Source organism: Fundulus heteroclitus, chromosome 1 (genome assembly GCF_011125445.2).
Source record: "Fundulus heteroclitus isolate FHET01 chromosome 1, MU-UCD_Fhet_4.1, whole genome shotgun sequence".
Lineage (NCBI taxonomy): Eukaryota > Metazoa > Chordata > Actinopteri > Cyprinodontiformes > Fundulidae > Fundulus > Fundulus heteroclitus.
This window is the reverse complement of record NC_046361.1, coordinates 7,909,727-7,928,959: the sequence shown is the minus strand read 5'-3', so window position 1 is coordinate 7,928,959 and position 19,233 is coordinate 7,909,727. Positions and strand designations below refer to the sequence as shown.

General features: G+C 39.5%; 1 protein-coding gene across 1 annotated transcript in view; it reads right to left on the bottom strand.

Annotated features, from left to right (window-relative positions):
• ctnnbl1 (catenin, beta like 1) overlaps positions 1-16,765 on the bottom strand; it is a 98,186-nt gene extending 81,421 nt beyond the window's left edge. The window contains exons 1-6 of the mRNA XM_036126022.1: positions 16,611-16,765; positions 12,187-12,420; positions 9,190-9,296; positions 8,876-9,015; positions 6,223-6,320; positions 1,533-1,626 (exon numbers count right to left, since the gene is read on the bottom strand). Of these exons, the coding sequence (XP_035981915.1) occupies positions 1,533-1,626; positions 6,223-6,320; positions 8,876-9,015; positions 9,190-9,296; positions 12,187-12,420; positions 16,611-16,640 (703 nt within the window). The 5' untranslated portion in view covers positions 16,641-16,765. The remainder of the gene's footprint in view (positions 1-1,532; positions 1,627-6,222; positions 6,321-8,875; positions 9,016-9,189; positions 9,297-12,186; positions 12,421-16,610) is intronic.
• Positions 16,766-19,233: the final 2,468 nt, after the last annotated feature.

Genomic DNA, 19,233 nt, shown 5'->3' with positions numbered 1-19,233 from the left:
CAAACGTTTGTGGCGAGAGACTACACTGCTGCAGGGCTGTGCGAAATACTTTCTGAGCTCAAATCTTGAACGTACAGCATTGGCTAAACAAAAACGCCTTGAGTGTAAATAAAATATGGCATAATGAACCGGAACAGAATCGATGCAGCAACTGGACACGCTTTGTCAATATGCATCGCCATCTCTGGAATTCAATTTAAAACATTATCAATGTTTCTACAGCCTGTTTGAACATGTTTATCCAAATCAGTCGGTGTAAGAAGTAAACTAATCAAGAAAATCAGTAATCTGATATAACTCACAACAAACATTCTCTGAAATCTTGGAAGCAAAATATAAAAATTATTTTGCATTAGCAGGGGCTAATAAATCTACAGTGAAGCTCAGGTTGCACACTTGGTATGCAATCTGAGACAGCAGGACTTCATCATATCATATCAGCCATATTTGAGTTGATGAAACCCAAAATGAGAGTAAAAATTACCATGCAGCCATGTGTTTGCTGTACTAATTAAAATAGATAAATCTAGTGAAATGTAAATACCAAAAGCCTTAAAAGCCTTTGCTTAAAAGAAAGACAAACTTCCTTATTTTCAGAACTATACGAATTAAAAAAAGAAACTAAATCTGAAGACCACAAGTGGAGCCAAACAGAAAAATGACTATTATAGTATGAAAAGGTCTACTTGCACAAAAGAAACATGGAAACCAACAGATTATTATCCTAATTTTTTCCTACTGCTATGTCCCTGCTAAAAACCAGATAAAGGACGGAGTTTTAGAAAGAGTTGCCAAGTTACGCCAAACCTATTACGTGTTGAAGCGGCTGTGTCTGAGGGGTTCTTTATATAAAACAGGATGGGTTGCTTTTATGCCAGCACAAAAATATTGGCAGAAACCCAAGAAATTTGGTGGAAATTTCTTTGGTGAAACGCCCTTGTGGTATTTTAACTACTTAGAAAAAAAACTTGTCACATTTCAACTGAGGATTATTTCTACATTTGTAATAATCTTTCCATATCAGCAAATGGCCAACGTAATACATAAGTGAATAAGATTCAGAACACAATACAATATGTACAAAATGTCTTAGTTTGTGCGTAGTACTAGTATAGTGCTTTATGAAGTCCAGTCAAGTCCAGAGGACGCCTAAGTGCTTTACACTACATTCAGCCGTTCACACGCTCACGGTGGTGAGCTACACTGCAGCCACAGCAGCCCTGGGCCGGCTGACAGAAGCAGGGCTGCCACCACAAGCAACACTGCCCCCGTCAGAACACTGGCAGCAGGTGATGCAGGGGAAGTGTTTTGCCCAAAGACACGACGACAGACGGTCAGAGCAGGGGTTCGAACCGGCAACCTGTCGGTTAAAGAACAAACTCTCCTTCTCTGTTTCTGATGTCCTGCTGCTAAGCTAATTGCTTGCTGAAGACAATAAATTAAGTTGAGAATTGCAGCAATATGGAAATTCTGTCTACATTATTAATCCAGTTTAAGATATAAGTGTAGAACGTTGATTAACATTTACTTACCAAGCGTGTTATAGATGCCATCAGCCTCTTCTTTCACTTGTTCATCCAGGCGCTCCATATTTTGCACAAGCAAAGCCACCACCTGACCTTCCAGCTGCACGCAAAGATAAAATTAGACATTTGTACAGCAGGACAACAATATAAACAGTGTATTTGTGGTATTTGAGACTATAAGATTATAAACCACAATGGTTGTGCATTTCTCTAAAGGTCTAACCAGGTTCCTCTCCCTGATCCCCAGATGTCATATAGAGCCCCCGCCTCCTCCTGCTTAGTTGCCGTTTTAGCAAAATACCGTTTCTATTCAACCTCAAAAAGCTCTATTCATAACCTTTTGCCACTGCAATAACTAAACAAAGTTAGCAGTATTCTGCTAAAGTGGAAAGATGCTGCCCCACCCACTCATGCTCAGTGTTTTTGAGCTCATCAAGTCTTAAACAAATGTGTTATTCTGTGAACAACTCTGGTTTAGGGGGATCAAGGCAGCTAAGAGAAGCTACAGAAAGAAACAGCTTCTCAGCTAACAACCAAGCTGCAGTTTGGAATGGTGAGGAAAAGATCACGGCCTACAGGAGCCCGTGTCTAGCCTCGTGAGACCATCCTGATCTCGCGAGCTTTCAAGGTTTCACTCGCAGATCAGTCTGGCTACTTTCCATTAAAGAAAATTTGGAGCCGTTCACCAAACGAAGGTCCAATCAGCGTTGGCTTTGAGGCGGGTTGAGGTGTGACGCAACGAGAAGATCGACAGTTCAGTCTAAAGAACATGACGGCTTCAGCCGATGAAACTAGCGTTAGCGTGGCTATCGAGCAAGTTTTATCGGAATTACAGAGTATTTCTTTGCTGAGCTAACGAGCCTTTACCTGCAGCAGCAAGAGTAGCTTGACTTGTGGTTGTGTTTTCGACGACAAAGCATGTTGACGAGTACGTCAACATGCTTTGTTGACGTACCTTTGTTGATCTGATTGGTTTATTTGGCTTGTCTATCACCAACATAGGCCAATCAGCTAACCAGTATTTTCGCCCCTTCCCAAAATTACTTCAACGGAAGGTTTCCAGATGGATATGCGAAGCAAATCTATCTGGCGGAGTCAGGTTAGCCCGTGTCCCCACCCTGAGCAGAACCCTCATCTTCCAGACAACTTTAACAGCGGCTACTGCAGGTTTGAAAAGCAGCTGTCCACATCTCACACTAAAGCTTCACACGCACTCCACCATCACCTCAGTCCCTCAGAAATCCACCATCAAAAGGTTAAATGGCTAACCTTCCATCTGTCAGCCGATCACCAGCTTCTCTTCTGACAGCCAGCAGCGGGTGACACTTGGGAATGTCTTCTCTAGCACAAGAACAATTAGCACCGGCGCCCCGCAGGCATGTTTCTCTAACCACCCCTCCTTTCTTGCTAGACAAATGAGTGCACCTCAGCAGACCAGTCTGCAGATGACCACTTGACAGTCGGAGTACCCAGATTGGCACCATGCATAGTTTAACCAGTCAAACAACAATTTCCTCTTTTGTAAAAACATGTACGGATACATATTCATAACAAAAGTTCTATTTGGCTATTTTTTTTTATATTAATACTTAAAATATTGTTATTGACAGCAGAGTGGAAGCAGTCAAATTCCTTGTTTGTATGTACAAACTTGGCAACTAAAGCTGATTCTGGCATCAAATTTAACCGGGTTCTATCATTTTATTACTTTATTGGATATAATGCCTGAATATTTTATGTTCAGTCATCATATCCAATATTTGTCATTAAGGCAGAGTGAATGTGCTTAAGAATCTGTTTCGGAATGGATTCTATCCCATTTACAGGCTTTTGTAAGACTATAATTTGTAAAATATTCTTCAAAACTATTTTTTTGGATGCCACTTAATTTTTTATTTTGCGATAAATCAAAGAAATTGCTCTTCTAGCAAAAAGAAAAAAAAAATGTAGAGGAGCAGAAAAATAACAGAGTGATGTTTCACTTTAAGGTCGAGGTGTAGGCAGAGGACATTTGGACGCTTTCAGAGAAGCTGTGACAGGAAGCAAGTGTTATCAGTCAAGTCGAGATTGGAGACTTATAACCAAACAAAGATTGTGGGTTGCCAGCGGGCTGGATAAAAGTACTATTACAGATGAAAGAAGATGGACAGCCAAAGCAGATTTATACGCCACAGAGACCGCCCTGAATCATTTTGATTTATCTTATCAAGGATAACACCTGGCCTTCTGGCAGCAAGGACACCGGAGCTGCAGGCGTTACAGCAACACAGAGGAGACAAATGGAATCAACCAACCAACCCTGCTGCCCTGAAACTGTGTCCCTTCGAAGAAGCTGTAAAGAACAGTGAGGTTACGGGGCGCTCCATTGGATGGTAAATGGACTGCATTTATATTGCCGCTCCACCTCAAGAGGATGGCAAAGCAAGCTGAGCTGCTATCTCACCCATTTCATGTAAGGAACCAGTTCAGTCTCACACAAACCACAATATTTCAAACAAGAACAATTTACCTTTTTGATCTACTGTCTGGTAATCCCTGTTAGATGATAGGCAACTATCAGGTCAACAGAAAACACCACACACCCCATTTATAGGACTAGTACAATGCAGATTCAGTGACTTCATTAAGGCAAAAAAATTTAATTAAAATCAGATGTCATTGCAGCAACCAAGGTTTAGTGCAGGAACAAAATCAGGATTTGCACTGTTACAGCTTTATTTTACTTTTGCTTCATTGTCACTCTCAACATTTCAGATCAAAACTATAAGATAGAGGAATTTTAACATCTCCTCTTTGCAAAATGGTTTTCATTTACCTAATTGGAGGAATTTGAGTATGAACTGGTTGTTTTAAAGGGGACATATCAAGCTTTTGAGGTCTTCCTTTTTTTGATTTCCATTGAAATTGATTCAATTCCAAATCTCAAGATTTAGAATCGATAATCTTTTTCATTTTTTAATGAAAAAGATTTTTTGCGCGGACAGACTGGCGGTGCTGGGGGGGGGGGGGGGGGCGTATCCATGTGTTTTTGCCTATGTTTGCCCTGCCATTCACTATATGCATGTGCGAAAGCAACAACAAAGAACCGCATGTTAACGTAAAATATACATGCAAGCATATCAAGTTTTTTTTTTTTTTTTTTTTTTTTTTTTGGAATGTTGGCAAGGCGGTAGCGTGAGTTTGGCGAGGCAGCCGCCTCGCCAAGATAGTGCTGCGGGAAACCCTGATATTGATACTAGTATCATATTAACATTCAACAGCAAATTAAGAAAGTAATGGTAGTTAATAGTGGCTGTAAGGACCAAATTCTCTCCCTGAATGTTGAGACAACTGCTTTCACAAACACGCTGTGGGGCAAAATGCCCAAACAGATCCAGTTTAGAAAACAGAGACACCAGAGAATATCTACAGCTGCTATTTCTATTCAATTCAATTCCAAAATGAATAAAAAAATTGTGTCTCTTTTCTTTCCAGCTTCTGGGAGGTGATGCAAAAGTTTATTCTGCTCATAATCCTCATCATTGTCATCATTATTTAAAGAGCACTTTAACACGAGGTAAAACAAAGTGCCAAACATCAGATAAGAGATAAGATCTAACAAAATGCTTGGTTGTTAAAATAGCAATAGGTTTAAATTGTGTATAATTAGCCTAAAAAGTTAATCGGAATATGGAATATGTTGAGGTCTGTTAAATTCAGGTTTTCTTATTATTTCAGTTGACTCCTGTTGACGTGAGTTCAGTTTGACCTTGGCGTCTGTTTAGTTCAGTTTGTCTGCTGTTGAAAAGAATTGTTTATGAATTTGGACACACCCTTTTAAAAGTTGCACACAGCAGACATCTATTTAGACGGAATCCAAAATCATAACTATAATCATAGTTTAGTTCAAGGAGGGCATGTGTGCTGGTGTTATAGGAAGGCTGCAGATAAGAGAAGATGACACTGAAGTCAGAAAATAACCCAATAAAATATATCTATGTGCAAAAAGCAATCACTCAGAGCTGACTGAATACATACATATGAAAAATATTCAACCTCACAGTTCCGACAGCCCATGAGACATTAGAGAAAAGCGGCCAGGCCCAGCAGTAAGGGACAAGCCACAAAATCTGTGATGAAAAGCCACAGACACCCATGAAGAAGTAGCCATTCAGTTCCTTCCTCCATTCAAAGCTATAACCGCACATTACTGCAGTTTGACCTTTGTGTGTGTCACTGTAAATGTCAGAAAACATAATGGGATATCAACAATATTGATGTCCCTTTGAGTGGGTGTCTCCTTGGTTCATAGACAGTATAATAGACGCAAGTGGAAAATAGGAGGATGAGAAAGCTCATTATAAAATGTATCATAAGGAAACAGAGCTAAAGAGGAATGATGAAAACTATCAGAAGGATAGGGCGGGGTGTCTGTGAATGGTGTAAGGGAAGAAAAACTGCATTTTGTGCAGGATGAACATGTCACACAGTTATGGTTATGCAATCACGTCTTAAAAACCATCAACCAAAAAGATAAAACTGTAAACGTCCGCATGTCAATGAGAGCCAATAGAATTCCTGTTCTGTATTCAATAACACGCCGCAAGAAATCCATTTTTCTATGCCTAGTTTGCATCCAGAAGCCCAGAAATTTAAATATCGATCCACCTAGAGCCGAGTGATCAATAACAAAGACTGATGTCAATTCTGAACTCACCAGAGCATCAATGAGGACCTCGGCTCCCTCCTCACTCTCATGGAGCGTGTCGATATCTGTCAGCTCCTGCAGCAGGTCCACCACAGCTATAGCAACATGTGATTGACGTTTAGAAAAATAAGACAACTTTACTGCACCCTTTTATCAATACATTCCTGGGGCAGCTATAAAATGACTATATGAAAATTAACATTTAGTCCTTTTCTTAAACATCTAGAGGCAAAATGATGTAGGCTTGATTTCTGGGTAACTTGCTTTGAGTAGCATTGCATGGCTTAGTTGTAGAAAAGCAGGACAACTCAAAAGGTTAATCAATAAGTATAGCAAATGATAAGGTCTGCACATAATTTGAAGTTCTTACTACTACTGAAAACTTTGAAACAGTTTAAAACGAGAAAGGCGTCTTGGGGTTTAGCCGGTTCCACAGCTGGAAAACAGCCTTAGATCTTATACACACGTAGCCGGGTATTTATAAATAAATCGTTTTTAAAAATAATACCATCCACACAGCACCGTTTTTAGAAATGTTTTCATCCACATAAACCCGTGTAAATCCACCACTGACCATTGTTTTAAATACGCAAGATGCATTGGGGGCAATGTACCGCAAAGCGAAAACCTGCATCAGCCAGTCCCAGTCCTTCAAAATAAAAGCGGCCACAGACGGCGGATTAGCGCCGTCTGTCACGCCTCTTTCAGTTTCAGGAACAAACAGTAACACAGTAGGAAAAGTGATCTTGCTGCATAAGTGGGAATGGTCTCTGCTGCAGGTGCATTAAAGCAAAAAAAAAATAATAATAATAAAAAATTTACATGAACTTTAAGATTAGCTGGCGACCAAAACAGAATACCATGGTGGAAAAAAAACTATTAAAAAAAGTGGATCCGAACTTGATAATTATGACTGGGCTTCTTCTTCGATAGTTCTGGTTCTGAATTTGTCTCAAATCTATGTTAAAGTGAAAATAGGTCTAATAACGCATCAAAAAAAAAAATTTTAAACAAAGTGGACAGAGTTAAAAAAAAATTTAACATCATAAGTGCTTATGAATTATGGATCCTTTTAAAGCCTTGCTGAGTTCTAAACTAGCTAAATAAAACAATTCACTTCAAAGTAAAAAATTATGTGTCTCTATATAAATAAAACATTTGCAGGGTGAAGGTTCTATTTCAGCTCAATGTTATGTCGTGATAGAGGTGTTTTAAGCCATTTTGGTCAGAGGATTAAAAGATGCGTCAACATATTCATGCTGCGATGTCTTTATATGTAGGCAAAAATTTCAGACAATCTTTATCACCACAGTTTCCATTTTCCATCACTCTTTTTTAAATGTCTTCAGCTGTTATTGACATAACTGCAATGCTTAATTAAAGATTTGCATCAGGGCTATGGACATAAATCCTAGCACTTTCGGCAGAAATAAAATTGTCTGACTATTATTAGAAGCAAAGTTTGCAAAACTAACTTTACTACAAGTAATCGTCTTTTTTTAAGTCTTTCAAATTTTTAAGAAATTTTGAACCACTCATCTTTGCTTGGTGCTACAGCTCACTCATGTTCACTGATCGCTCTAAAAAGTGAGTGTCCTCACTCAGCCCTTTCATTGGTCGGACACACAGCAGCAACTCCGCTCTTTTTCAGCCACTCACTTGTGCTCATTACCCTGTTTCAAGACCATATTTCAGCCAGACTTTAGGTGTTGATTGGATGGTCTTCTTACATTTACCTCCAGAATAACCTGGTATTCACACCTCTCAGCACCATAATGTTGAATACAGCATGGCGCTGAGGCCTTGTGGCTAGAGATGGACGTATTTTACTCTGTTTAAGTACTATAATATAAGAAGATATAATAACAGCCCTGAAAACATTTTCCTCTAGCCTTGCTACTGTGAGCTGTCATTAACGAGCAGAAACAACATTCCTCCGTCTGACATTTTAAACTAGCTTTAACATTTTAGGTTAGCACAGAGCAAATCTACAGCCACTGACAATCCAAAAGCAATGGCAAGCTATTTATGATTATTTTCTACAATAATATCGATGTTTACCATAATTGACATTTCCAAAGGCTGCTAATTTTCCCAAATATTACATGGTTGAGACCTCAGAAAGGATGAACCAGAACAACTATGCTTTACTCTGTTGAGCCTTCCTGTTATCTGACATCTCTCTCAGCTTGTGCTGCGTTAGGTCGTATGAAATACAAAATCGTTTTAAATAACTTCTTACATCTCTCTATGCTTCCTCAGGTGTCATTTTTGAACACATCACCGGTACTAAAAATATCTAACTTTGCATCTTCCTGACTCAATGAGCGCCCAAACTTTAGAAAGTCGTCAGTGCGACCTGGTGGGCCTCAGGGCTGATCAAGCTGAAAAAATTAGCCAGGTCTGTTTCCAGCTAATTTTTCAGAGCATTTCCACATTATACCATTAGCATATAGAAAAAAGTATTTTTAACAGTGTTTTATATAATTATATGTATAAAGCCTGCAATCCTCTAGTATTAGGGTTTGTAAAAAGCTTAGAGAAAACAGCTACGACTGTAACAGCAACTGTATCAATTTCTTCAGAAATCAATGGAGCTTAATGACATAGAAGGAACTTGTTGAAAACCAATGTGTTATTTAAGAAATACTTGAAAGGATATCAGTGTTTTCATGACTAAGAAGGCCCAACAATGAGTGGACGGCATTAAGCTCCACCAGCAGGTGGTAGAGGTCTGGCATTGTTGCGATCACGTGCATTTCTTGAATGATGTCATTCAGGTCTAGCTCCGACTCCATAAACCTGATCGAAAACAAACAATTGAAGAAAATATGTTAGCAAACTCCCTTCACTCCTGTCAGATTGCAGCACACATAGGAAAACTGACATAATTACAGCTTAACTTAAAAACTGAGGCACAGTTACTTCAACTTAAATATGAAGTGAACCACAACGCATCACTGATAATGGTCTTACTTCTCTGGGTTGTCTGGAAACTTTATCCTCAGTTCCTGGTTTTTGTACGACCTTTTCTCAAAGGTCAGGATCATCTTCTTCACTGAGCTCTCGTCAACTGGCTCTGCCTGTTTGATTAGTGCAAAAGGTAGAGGAGTGAGAAAGAGAGGATGGAAAAGGATGGCGGAGGGAAAAGAGGGAGAAAAAAAAAGGCTTTTATTGAAGCAGCTGTTGCAATAGCAAAGGAGCCATCAGGGTGACCTTAATTATATGAGAGGAGCACATCAGTTTTTTTCAATCTGGGGGATATTTCACTGAAAAGGGAGTCCATTTAACCTCCTGATGGCTTAAAAGCCATAAATTGCTGGGCACATAATGACCAGTTAGGACATTTCAACTGGCTGACATTATGGAACAATGCACCTCTTCGCTCTGAGTACCTCTTGACAGAGGGAATCTTTGAAAAGGGTGCAGAGTGGGATTATAGGAACCTAATTATAGAGGTGCAGTTTTCAAATGTCTAACACTTGATGGCATCGACGGTGACACTAGAAATCCTACAGAAATTTCCCTGGCAGAGCCATTTCTTTGTGGTTGTTTACTTTGGGTCTTGACTGAAAAACAACATTAAAACAACATTAAAACATGTAAAAGTTATCAAAGTTGGTTGTTCAGGGCATCATACAGCCAAATAAGTCCTGTTTAAAAAAGAAAAAGGGATTTATTATGTAATGAAGAGGTTCACCTGGCAATCCCAGGCTTCCAATACATATTTCTGGACCAAATTGTATTCTTTAAGGCGCAAGCCCAGAGAGCCATACAACCCATTTTGACCTGTTTTAGAGTAAAAAGTAAAAACGCTAATGTACACTATGACTATACACCAGATAAAAAAAACAGACAGGAATGATGGCTGGATGGCAGACAGACTGACTAAAGGATGGACAACGGTGTAAATTGACTGATGACGGTTGGTAGGTAGGGACGATGCACATTAATTAACATTCTGTAAACGCTCCACAATTAGCCAAAAGCATGAATGGACAAAGACGTGGGTTGACAGACAGACAGACGGATAAAATACTGCAAAGTATAAAGTTTGAAAATATACATATGTTCCTTACTCCTCTTTATACTTGTGCATGCCTGGAAAATGCTTCAAATCAAATTCCAAACTTTTCCCAGACTCTGTAGGAAACCTGCGGTTTAAATTTATATCTGCTCATAAGAGAGTCGGACATTTTGACATGATAAAGCGTAAGTTGGCATTGGTTCATTTTGTGACTAAATAAAAGTAAAAATCGATTTCAGCAATATCAATCAGAACCGCCTGCAAATTAGGTCAAATATCTATTATATGGATCTGATTGGACACAGTTCAGTTCATCCTAACTACTGTAACTGTAAAGCCTCTGTGTTAATGTGCATCCAGAGAAGAAAAAAGATTTGCATAGTCAGTGGGTTGGTCCGGCTCAGAAAGAAAAATGTAGTTTAATACCACAGTTCTAGTCAAAACGACTTATTTTCAGAAGTTTTATGATAGATCACTTATTTATGTCATTTGAGACATGAAAGGGGATCTGCACTGTGCAAGAATAAAATCAGAAGACAGAAACATCTTTGAATCCGGTGTAGTGACTCCCTGAAGCCAATGATTGATTTTCTAAAGCATAGCTTGCTGAGGCAGTAACTACAGCTAACTTTTATCATCAATTAAAACACATCCAATTATTTTCCAATGTCTAGCATTGATTTATTTAATAGATCTGCTGTTTGACATTTAAATAATATATTGATTTAAATCTACTGGTAAGGAGAAGTTATGCATTCAATTTGAGTTTCTGTTGATCGCGGAAGATTCAAAGACACAGAAAACTGACTTTTAGATCAAAAATTCTCAGTTACCCTTTAATCTTGAACCTTATAAGTTACAACGTGGGCGGTTTGAGCAGACTGTAAGTGAACTGAAAGTAATTGTCCCTTTATATCTATACCATCACAGAAAACAGCCAATTGAGGATATGTGCATTAAACAGGCTTTGCACCCAACCGAAAATGCTACAAAGATTGGCCCAACTCTCAGTTTATACACAGTGTAAATGGCTAGTGACAAGAAAGCAAATAAAAATACTATCAGCAATATTGGATTTTTTTTTTATCAATTAACTGTAAGTCATTGAGAGACAACTAGGCAAAAAAACTAGCATCAGAAAAGCTGGAAAACTACAACTCTTGGTGAGATGTTGATTATTTATTACGGGCCTCATCTCTGAAGCCTCTTTGACGGTTGATTTAGGATTATTTTACCCTCTATAAACACACGCTGTATTTCAGAATCAGTTTATTGCCAGGTACCGTAAATAAGAAATAATTTTACAGGACCGGGACATTTCTGTGGTGAATGATGCAAACAAAACAAAACACACAGTAGTCAAAGAATCAAAAAGTGTAAAAAGTAAAAAAAAAAAAGAGGTAAGTTATAAATATAGACTGCTTACGTATGTACACAAATAAATAAGTTATGAAGTGATGGAGTGGGGGTGTAAGCTGTTTCATCCCTGACTACAGCAGGGATGAAACGGTTCAGAGATTAAGAGAGGAGCAGAGACTCCTGTGATCCTCTCACCCAGCTGGGTTTACCCACCGGACTCTTGACAGTGTTGTCATAACTACTGACTGATGGAGCGTACTCCATTACTGAAAACATTCAACAGCGGCTACCTCGTGTCAGATTAGTCGAAGAGGAAATTGATGCTAACACACACACTGAATTTAAAGGAGGGTTTCATCGATTTCCTCGGGTATTTGTCAATGGTTAGGCAATAAAACCGTTCAGTTACTAGTCATTAAGTTTTGACAATTAAGGTTCATCAACCTCTTGCACCAAGAGGAGGGGAAACGCTACTATAACAGACTGCCTCCTCTTCAGTAAATAGGAGAAAGCGACATAAAGCAGAGACTCCAGCTGAGCTTTAGGTCAAACAACGCATGTAATAAGTAAATGCTCATTTTTCTCACCTCAGGTTCTTCCTCATCCTGGTCCATCAGTTTCTCCAAGATCATCTTTTTGTCTCCAGTCAGCTCTTCCGTGTCCTTCATATCAACGCCTCCTTCTGTCCCTCCTCCCATTTCTCGGTACCTGGCTGCCTCCCTGGCCCCCGCACCTTTCTGCTGCTTCCCTCCTCTGGAGGTGTCGTCTCCTCCTGCAGCTCCTCCATCATCTCCCCTCGGGCGCTTGGCTCCTCGGTCAGGCTGTAGGAAAAGAAGATTTAGAGAGACCCCAGGGAAAGTTTTTAGGGTTATTTATTCATTCAACCAAACGGTTTGTTTCTATTTGGACTGCCTTTATTGGTCTTATAGCAATCAGACGCTTCTTTTGCATGTCTCCACTGCTATTTTTGACCATCCGTCCTTTGCTATGAGGTCCAAGTGCTTCAGCTAAGAAGGCCTCTGTACTATGAGCCTAATCTTTAGTTTCCCCCACGCATTCTCTGTCAGAGTCAAGTGGTTCATCTACTGTCATCAAATACTTTCAAATAAATAATTCCTCTTAGACAAAAAACAACAACAAATCAACCGCACAATTTAAAAACTACACCTTTTGTAGAGCACTCAATCAGACATCATGATCATGATTATTAGTTACTAAAGAGTGACAGTGATGCACCACAGGACTGTTAGGTCCATCACTACACCTAGTTAGAAATCTGGGTGTAGTGATGGATTCAGACCTAAACCTCCAAAGGCAAAGTCGGCCTTCTATCACCAGAGCCCCGTTTCAGAAAGAATGGCCGATCTGCCCTGAGTACAAAGCTGCTACTCTGAGCAGTTCCATCTCACGCTGTCATACTCCACCTTTTTGGTTTCAGAGCAGGTGACTAAACTCAATCAGGTAACCAAACTCAGCATCCGATCAACCCTGAGTTAAGCGTTAGCACGAGCATTAAAGTAGCCCTCATCAATGGAACACTGATAAAGCGATTCACCGTGGCAAAGGCAGGAAATAAGAAGTCTGGGAGTGTGCATTTCCTGCCAGTGGAATTAGAAATCTTTAATGAAGGCATACGGAGGATATTAAACCATTACTAAGAAAAAGAAACAACGCTGTTGCTGCTGAAAAAGCAAGTTAGCAGCTGAATCGATGACAGCGGCAGAAAACGGTAACGCTTGAAAATCCAGGAATGGTAAGACATTTAATCATGGTCTGATCAGTGGTGAAAGTAGTTTGAAGTTCTTGTTGGTAGTATTACTAATACCCCCCCGTTTTCTTTGATGAATATCCAGCGTGGCTGTTTCAGTACAAAGTGGTCAAATTCTGCTAAAAGTGCAAATTTGGTTACTTGTGGTTCACTATACTGAAAAATATTTGCACCCATTTTTTGTCACCATTTTGTGTGTCCCAAAGGTGGAACATGGATTAGTACTGCCCACAAATGGCAGGTTTAATCATTATGGAGAAGATATGGCCTCCAAGGGGGAGGAGAAAGTACGTTCTCTGTTCATGTGAACATCTTTAAATTCAAAGAACAAAATATTAATCAGGAGCTTTTTCCCCTCTAATATATCTTAGAGGCACAAGCACGGCAGACGACCTTCTGGATCGTTCCAGTAAACAATGGCAGCGTGTCAAAAGGCCCGTTTACACTACACTTTTTTAACCGAGCCGAGCCGAGACCAGTCTGAGCTTGGATCAGTTAACCAAGCCGAGACGACCGTTTATACACCACACTATCCCGGTTCCTTGGTTGCTCCACGCCTCCTAGTGGCGATCTGCGGTACTGCTGCTCTCTGGGATTGAAGGCAGGACCGAGCAAAACAAAACGGCGGCGCCCGTAACATTCAGGATGTTATGGTCAGACAGAGTGGGCTTTTGGGACGTGGATAAGACAAACAAACGTCTAATCAGGATTTACAGACGCAGGAAACAACAACAGACACTGAGGTTCATCACACTGCTAAGCAGAATCATCTCTGGAAATCGTGTGGCATGTTAAGGAAGCTAGTATTATTATGAATGTCTGAAATTTGTCTGAATGGACTGTGAATCGGGACGTGCAGCCAGACACGGTGGAAAAAACGCGGACAGTCAGCTGACTGTAAGGGGATGATGCGGTCTGCTCATGCGCTCTTTATCAGATAACCGGGCCAGAAAAAAAAAACCAGGCCGAGACCTGCTCAGGAACTGGTCTGCAGTTAGCGCGGTCCGGTTGTGTCTAGGGGGGTCCGGTTCAGTCTGCTGACCATTTACACACAAGAGTTATCTCAGTTACCGAGCTCGGACTGGTCTCGGCTCGGTTAAAAAAAGTGTAGATTTTTTTTTTAAGAGTGGAGAACTCCTTTTTTATTTTATTTTATTAAAGAGTGCCAGTCATGTGGAGTGACTCCATTCTTGGCCCCTTTCTCTTTACTACGTCCCATTGGTGTCAGTTATAAGAAAACATGGTTTAGCCTTATTTTTTTTAGGCAGAAGACAATCAGGCTTTTAGGACACTAAAAAAGAAATTAGTTGCTCTGCAAATAAACTTCTCGAACACATTGCAGAAATCATGAATATCAACAAACTTCTTACACCACAACAATAAAAACTTGGGTTTATGTTGTTTGGGCGCATTGATGTCTAACATCAGGGTTGACCTGGGTCCTTAAAGTCAGTATCTGACACATACTGCTACAGACCTGATTGTAAGACATGAAAATAATCTTAACTGTGATGTGAAGTTAAAATCTGTTGTTCAGTCCATCTTTTTCATACTGAGACAGCTGACCAAAGATTTTAATCTATGCTTTAATTAAACTTGCTTAGATTCCTGCACTGCACTTTACTCAGGGCTTAATAAAACTCTAGTGGCTTGACTGCAGCTGGTCCAAAACGCTGCTACCTAGAAATGACAACACATTTCTCTAGTTTTAGCAGCAATTCATCGGCTACTGGTTCACATTCGGATTGATTTATTTTGTTTTTAAATGTCTTCATGGCCTTGCTTTCCTGGATCTGTCAGACCTGCTTCATATGCACGCTCCCTCTCGTTTGCTCAGGTCTGCAGATCAGTTTTTCTAAGTCATTTGAAACAAAGAGTGGGAAGGCTGTCCACAACCGGACACAGTTGCACTAACACTCTGGACTGGAGAAGCTTTACATATCAGGCAGGTAGACTTACTTTCTGTTTTTAATGTTCTCTTTAAACCATATCTTTTCTTTTTGGCTTGTAACAAAGTTTGAACTGTTAGCTTTTGATGTTTTTTGTGTATCTGCATTTTATCATATTTGCTTCATGGATTGGGTTTCCATCCAATGACGTGAAGCACGGCACCGATGGATTCTAGATCAGACAAATCGCACTTCTGTATCTGACAATCTAATGGACGAGTCTGTTGAGACAAGTGTAAAGTTTGGTGGAGGCAGGGTTCTGGTTTGGGTTCGATTTTCAGGAGCTGGGCTTGGCCACTTAGTTCTACTGAAAGACGTACTGAATGCTTCAGAGATTTTGGACAAATCCCAACTTTGTGGGAACAGTTGGGGCGATTTCCTCTTCCAACATCACTCTGCACCGGTGCATAAAGCAAGGTACATAAAGCCATGGATGGTAGAGTTTGTCCTGACCTCAACCCGATGTGGAGACCAAGAGCGTTTGTGAGCGTCTGACCTCACAAACGCCTGGAAGAAAGGTCTAAAATTCCCATAAACACACTCAAGAACCTTGTGGACAGCCTTCCCAGAAGAGTTGAAGCTGTTAAAGCTCCAAAGGGTGGACCACCATCATATTGAGCCCTATTGATTGAGAATGAGATGCCACTAAAGTAGATATGCCAGTCAAGGCAGGTGAGTGAATACGTGTGGCAATATGATGAGGCATCAGATGTATGTTAACTCACAGCAGCAACTTAAAGACACATGTTTGGATTGGACATTAAAAAAAAAAAAAAAACACACTAAGATTCTGAGATTATTAATTCAGAATCTGTCACAAAATACGTCAGTGCTGCACATTCAGTACAAGATGGTCCAGATTACTTCCTACAGCTCTTTAAACTTTGGCTGTTTCCCCCCCCCCCCTGCTATTTCTCAGGGCTGTAGATTTGTCGACAATACAAAAAAAGAAAAGAAAAGAGAAAAAAAGAAACTATTTAACCTGTTTGTACAATAAGCAGAAACCCCAACTCCACGCTTCTGGACCGCTGAATTACTGCGATGTTTTCAAGCTATTAAACTAACTGCGACGTTCGCGTTTAACAGGAAGGATTAAATTGAGCTACAGCCGTGTTACTTTTTAAAATGAGAAACGAACAGAGAGACACATAAACAGACAGATGCGAACAACGATTCGAAACAAGAGTCTGCTCTCTAGAGTTGGAGCTGAGGACAAGGCTGTTGCCTGCAAACACTTCAGGAGGAAGAAGTTAACAAAGCAGATCTAGATCCACAGGAGGAGAAGAAGCTCTACCTGATAGTTCAGGAGCTCGCCGACGTCCATGTTTCCTGGTTAGAAGCTTGCACCGTAAATTAACTGCGCTTCAAAATGCAATTCTTCACGACTAGCTTCCCACTTGACAACAAGCTACAAACCGAAACATGCCTGCCGTAAAGCACCGTTGTGTCTTCACGTTTTACCGTAAATTGTTATCCTTTGTCGTAAAGGGCTGCGAGAGGGGGAAAAAAAAGCTGTTTGATGTTTTTGCTGTTTTGGCAAAGACAAATTCACCCTTTTCAAATAGCAATAACCTTGTTTTATATTTTATTTTGTTTATGAGGACATACTATTGTTGGATAAAGGTGGAATAGACTTCAAAGGTGAAAAGCCAAATTTTGATCATTTATTTCTGATTTAGACTAAAGGGCTAACTATTAACTTTGGGACTATGCCTATAGTTCAACTGAATTGACTCTTTTTCATTAAATAAAGACCTATTTAAATCAAAGTTTGTGATCTGTTAAAACTTTAATTCATTTTTTGAAGGGGATATCTTCAAAGTTGTTTATTTACTTACTTGTTTTAATTTAATACATTTCAATAAAACAGAATTTGTGGTTTAGCATTCTTTTTTTATTTGAGAAAGTTAAAACAGCAATGCTGCAGCGAAGGATCACAGTTTTTCTTGCAGAAAGTATGTTTTAAGAAAGGACTTTTAATGTAACTGTTGTGTACCTCATATGACTGCAATTATGGTTTCTATAAAACCCAATCAGGCGTAACATTATAACTACCAGCCTAACAGCGTGACACTCCCTTTTTGGGGCCGAAACAGCTCATGAGGCATGGATTCCCATAGACCCCTGAAGGTGTGCTGTGGTATCTGGAAGATTTTAGCTGCTGTCGTGTAAGTAAACAAAGCAGGGTTCTCCATCTGTTTCCATCAATCAGACTTTGATTTTATTGAGATGAGAGGAATTTGGAGGGAAAGTCAACAACTCATTATGTACAGAAAATCCATTCCTGAGCAATTTTACTTGGTGGCATATTGTGTTATTCAGCTGAAAGAGACCACATCCATCAGATAACACTATTCATTTTAAAATGTGTGCCTTGTCTGCAACATAGGTAGCTGGTATGTCTCAAAGTAATATCCAAATAGATGGCAGGATCCAAGGTTTCCCAGCTGAATATTTCCTAAAGCATCACACTACCTCCACAGGCTTGACTTCCTAAGTCCATACTGGTGCAAAGTATTCCTAAGGTAAGCAATGGAAACGCCGAGCCATCCTTGTGATTAAGAAGTGATTTATCAGACCAGGCCACCTTCGTCGGTTGCTTCATGGTCCAGATCTGATGCTCACTTGCCCTTTTTTTGGTGTTTTTGGCACCCAACAGGGGTCAGCAGAGGACATCCTGACTCATCTGTGGCCATGCAGTGCCATACATAACAAACCAACTTCCTAGGTATTCTGAAGCCTTTCTATGAGAGTCCGCTGTGACTTCTTAGCAGTTTGAGGTACAGAAGCACATCTGCTCCCCACGTGCACAGATGAGCCTTGCATCAATGGCCATGTTGCCAGGTCATCAATGTTCCTTCAATGGACCCTTTTTGAAAGCTACTGAGCACTGCATACCAAGAACACCCTGAAAGAACTGCATTCTGTGAGAAATCCCAACAATTGGCCATTTATTCCTCATTCAAACATATAAACTCTAAGGTAACCATGTTTACTTACCTAATATATACCTAAATTGCCTAATATATACCTAACAGATGCCATGATGAAGCAATAATCCGTATTGTTCATTACTTTACAATGTAATGTCTGGTTAGCATAAATACAGAATTATTTCTGATATAAAAATGAAACAAAGAAAATCCTAACACCAGAAAGTTTGAACTTATCAAGTCACTTGCGCCTTAAAACTAAATATTATTCAATAAAATAGCCTAAAATCGATGTATACCAGCTAATTATTGTTCTTATTCATTTGTTTTAGATTATTTCATGACTAATTAGCTCCCTCAATAATGACTGACAATACAGGAGTCTTATGGCCTACTCATATATATTGAAATAAGCTAGCCCAAACATTGCTTTCCAGGCCACAAGTATTAAATTCTGTCCAAATGGGCTCAATTTGCTCTATTCATAACACTAGAAATTTATATGCCTTAATGTTTCAGACAACATGAAAACCACCCTTTCATTGAGCATCATCAGGAAATCTATGATGGGAGACGCCTCTGTTGCCATTGATCTGTGACAGTACAGCAATAAAAACAACATTCAAAATGAAGGCTTCTGGCAAGCAGCGAAGCTTGACATCTGACCACACAAGGGGAAAAGCACTCCACTATGGGAATGAGAGTGTGAAATAAAATACAAGGAAAAAGGTGAGAAATGCAGAGAACATTTATGTGGAAAAATATTCTAAAAGCAGCAAAACTACAATTGCATGTAAGATTTAGTAGGATTCAATATCTATCTATCTATCTATCTATCTATCTATCTATCTATCTATCTATCTATCTATATATATATATATATATATATATATATATATATATATATATATATATATATATTTACAGTTTTTTGCTGTATATATATATATATATATATATATATATATATATATATTTACAGTT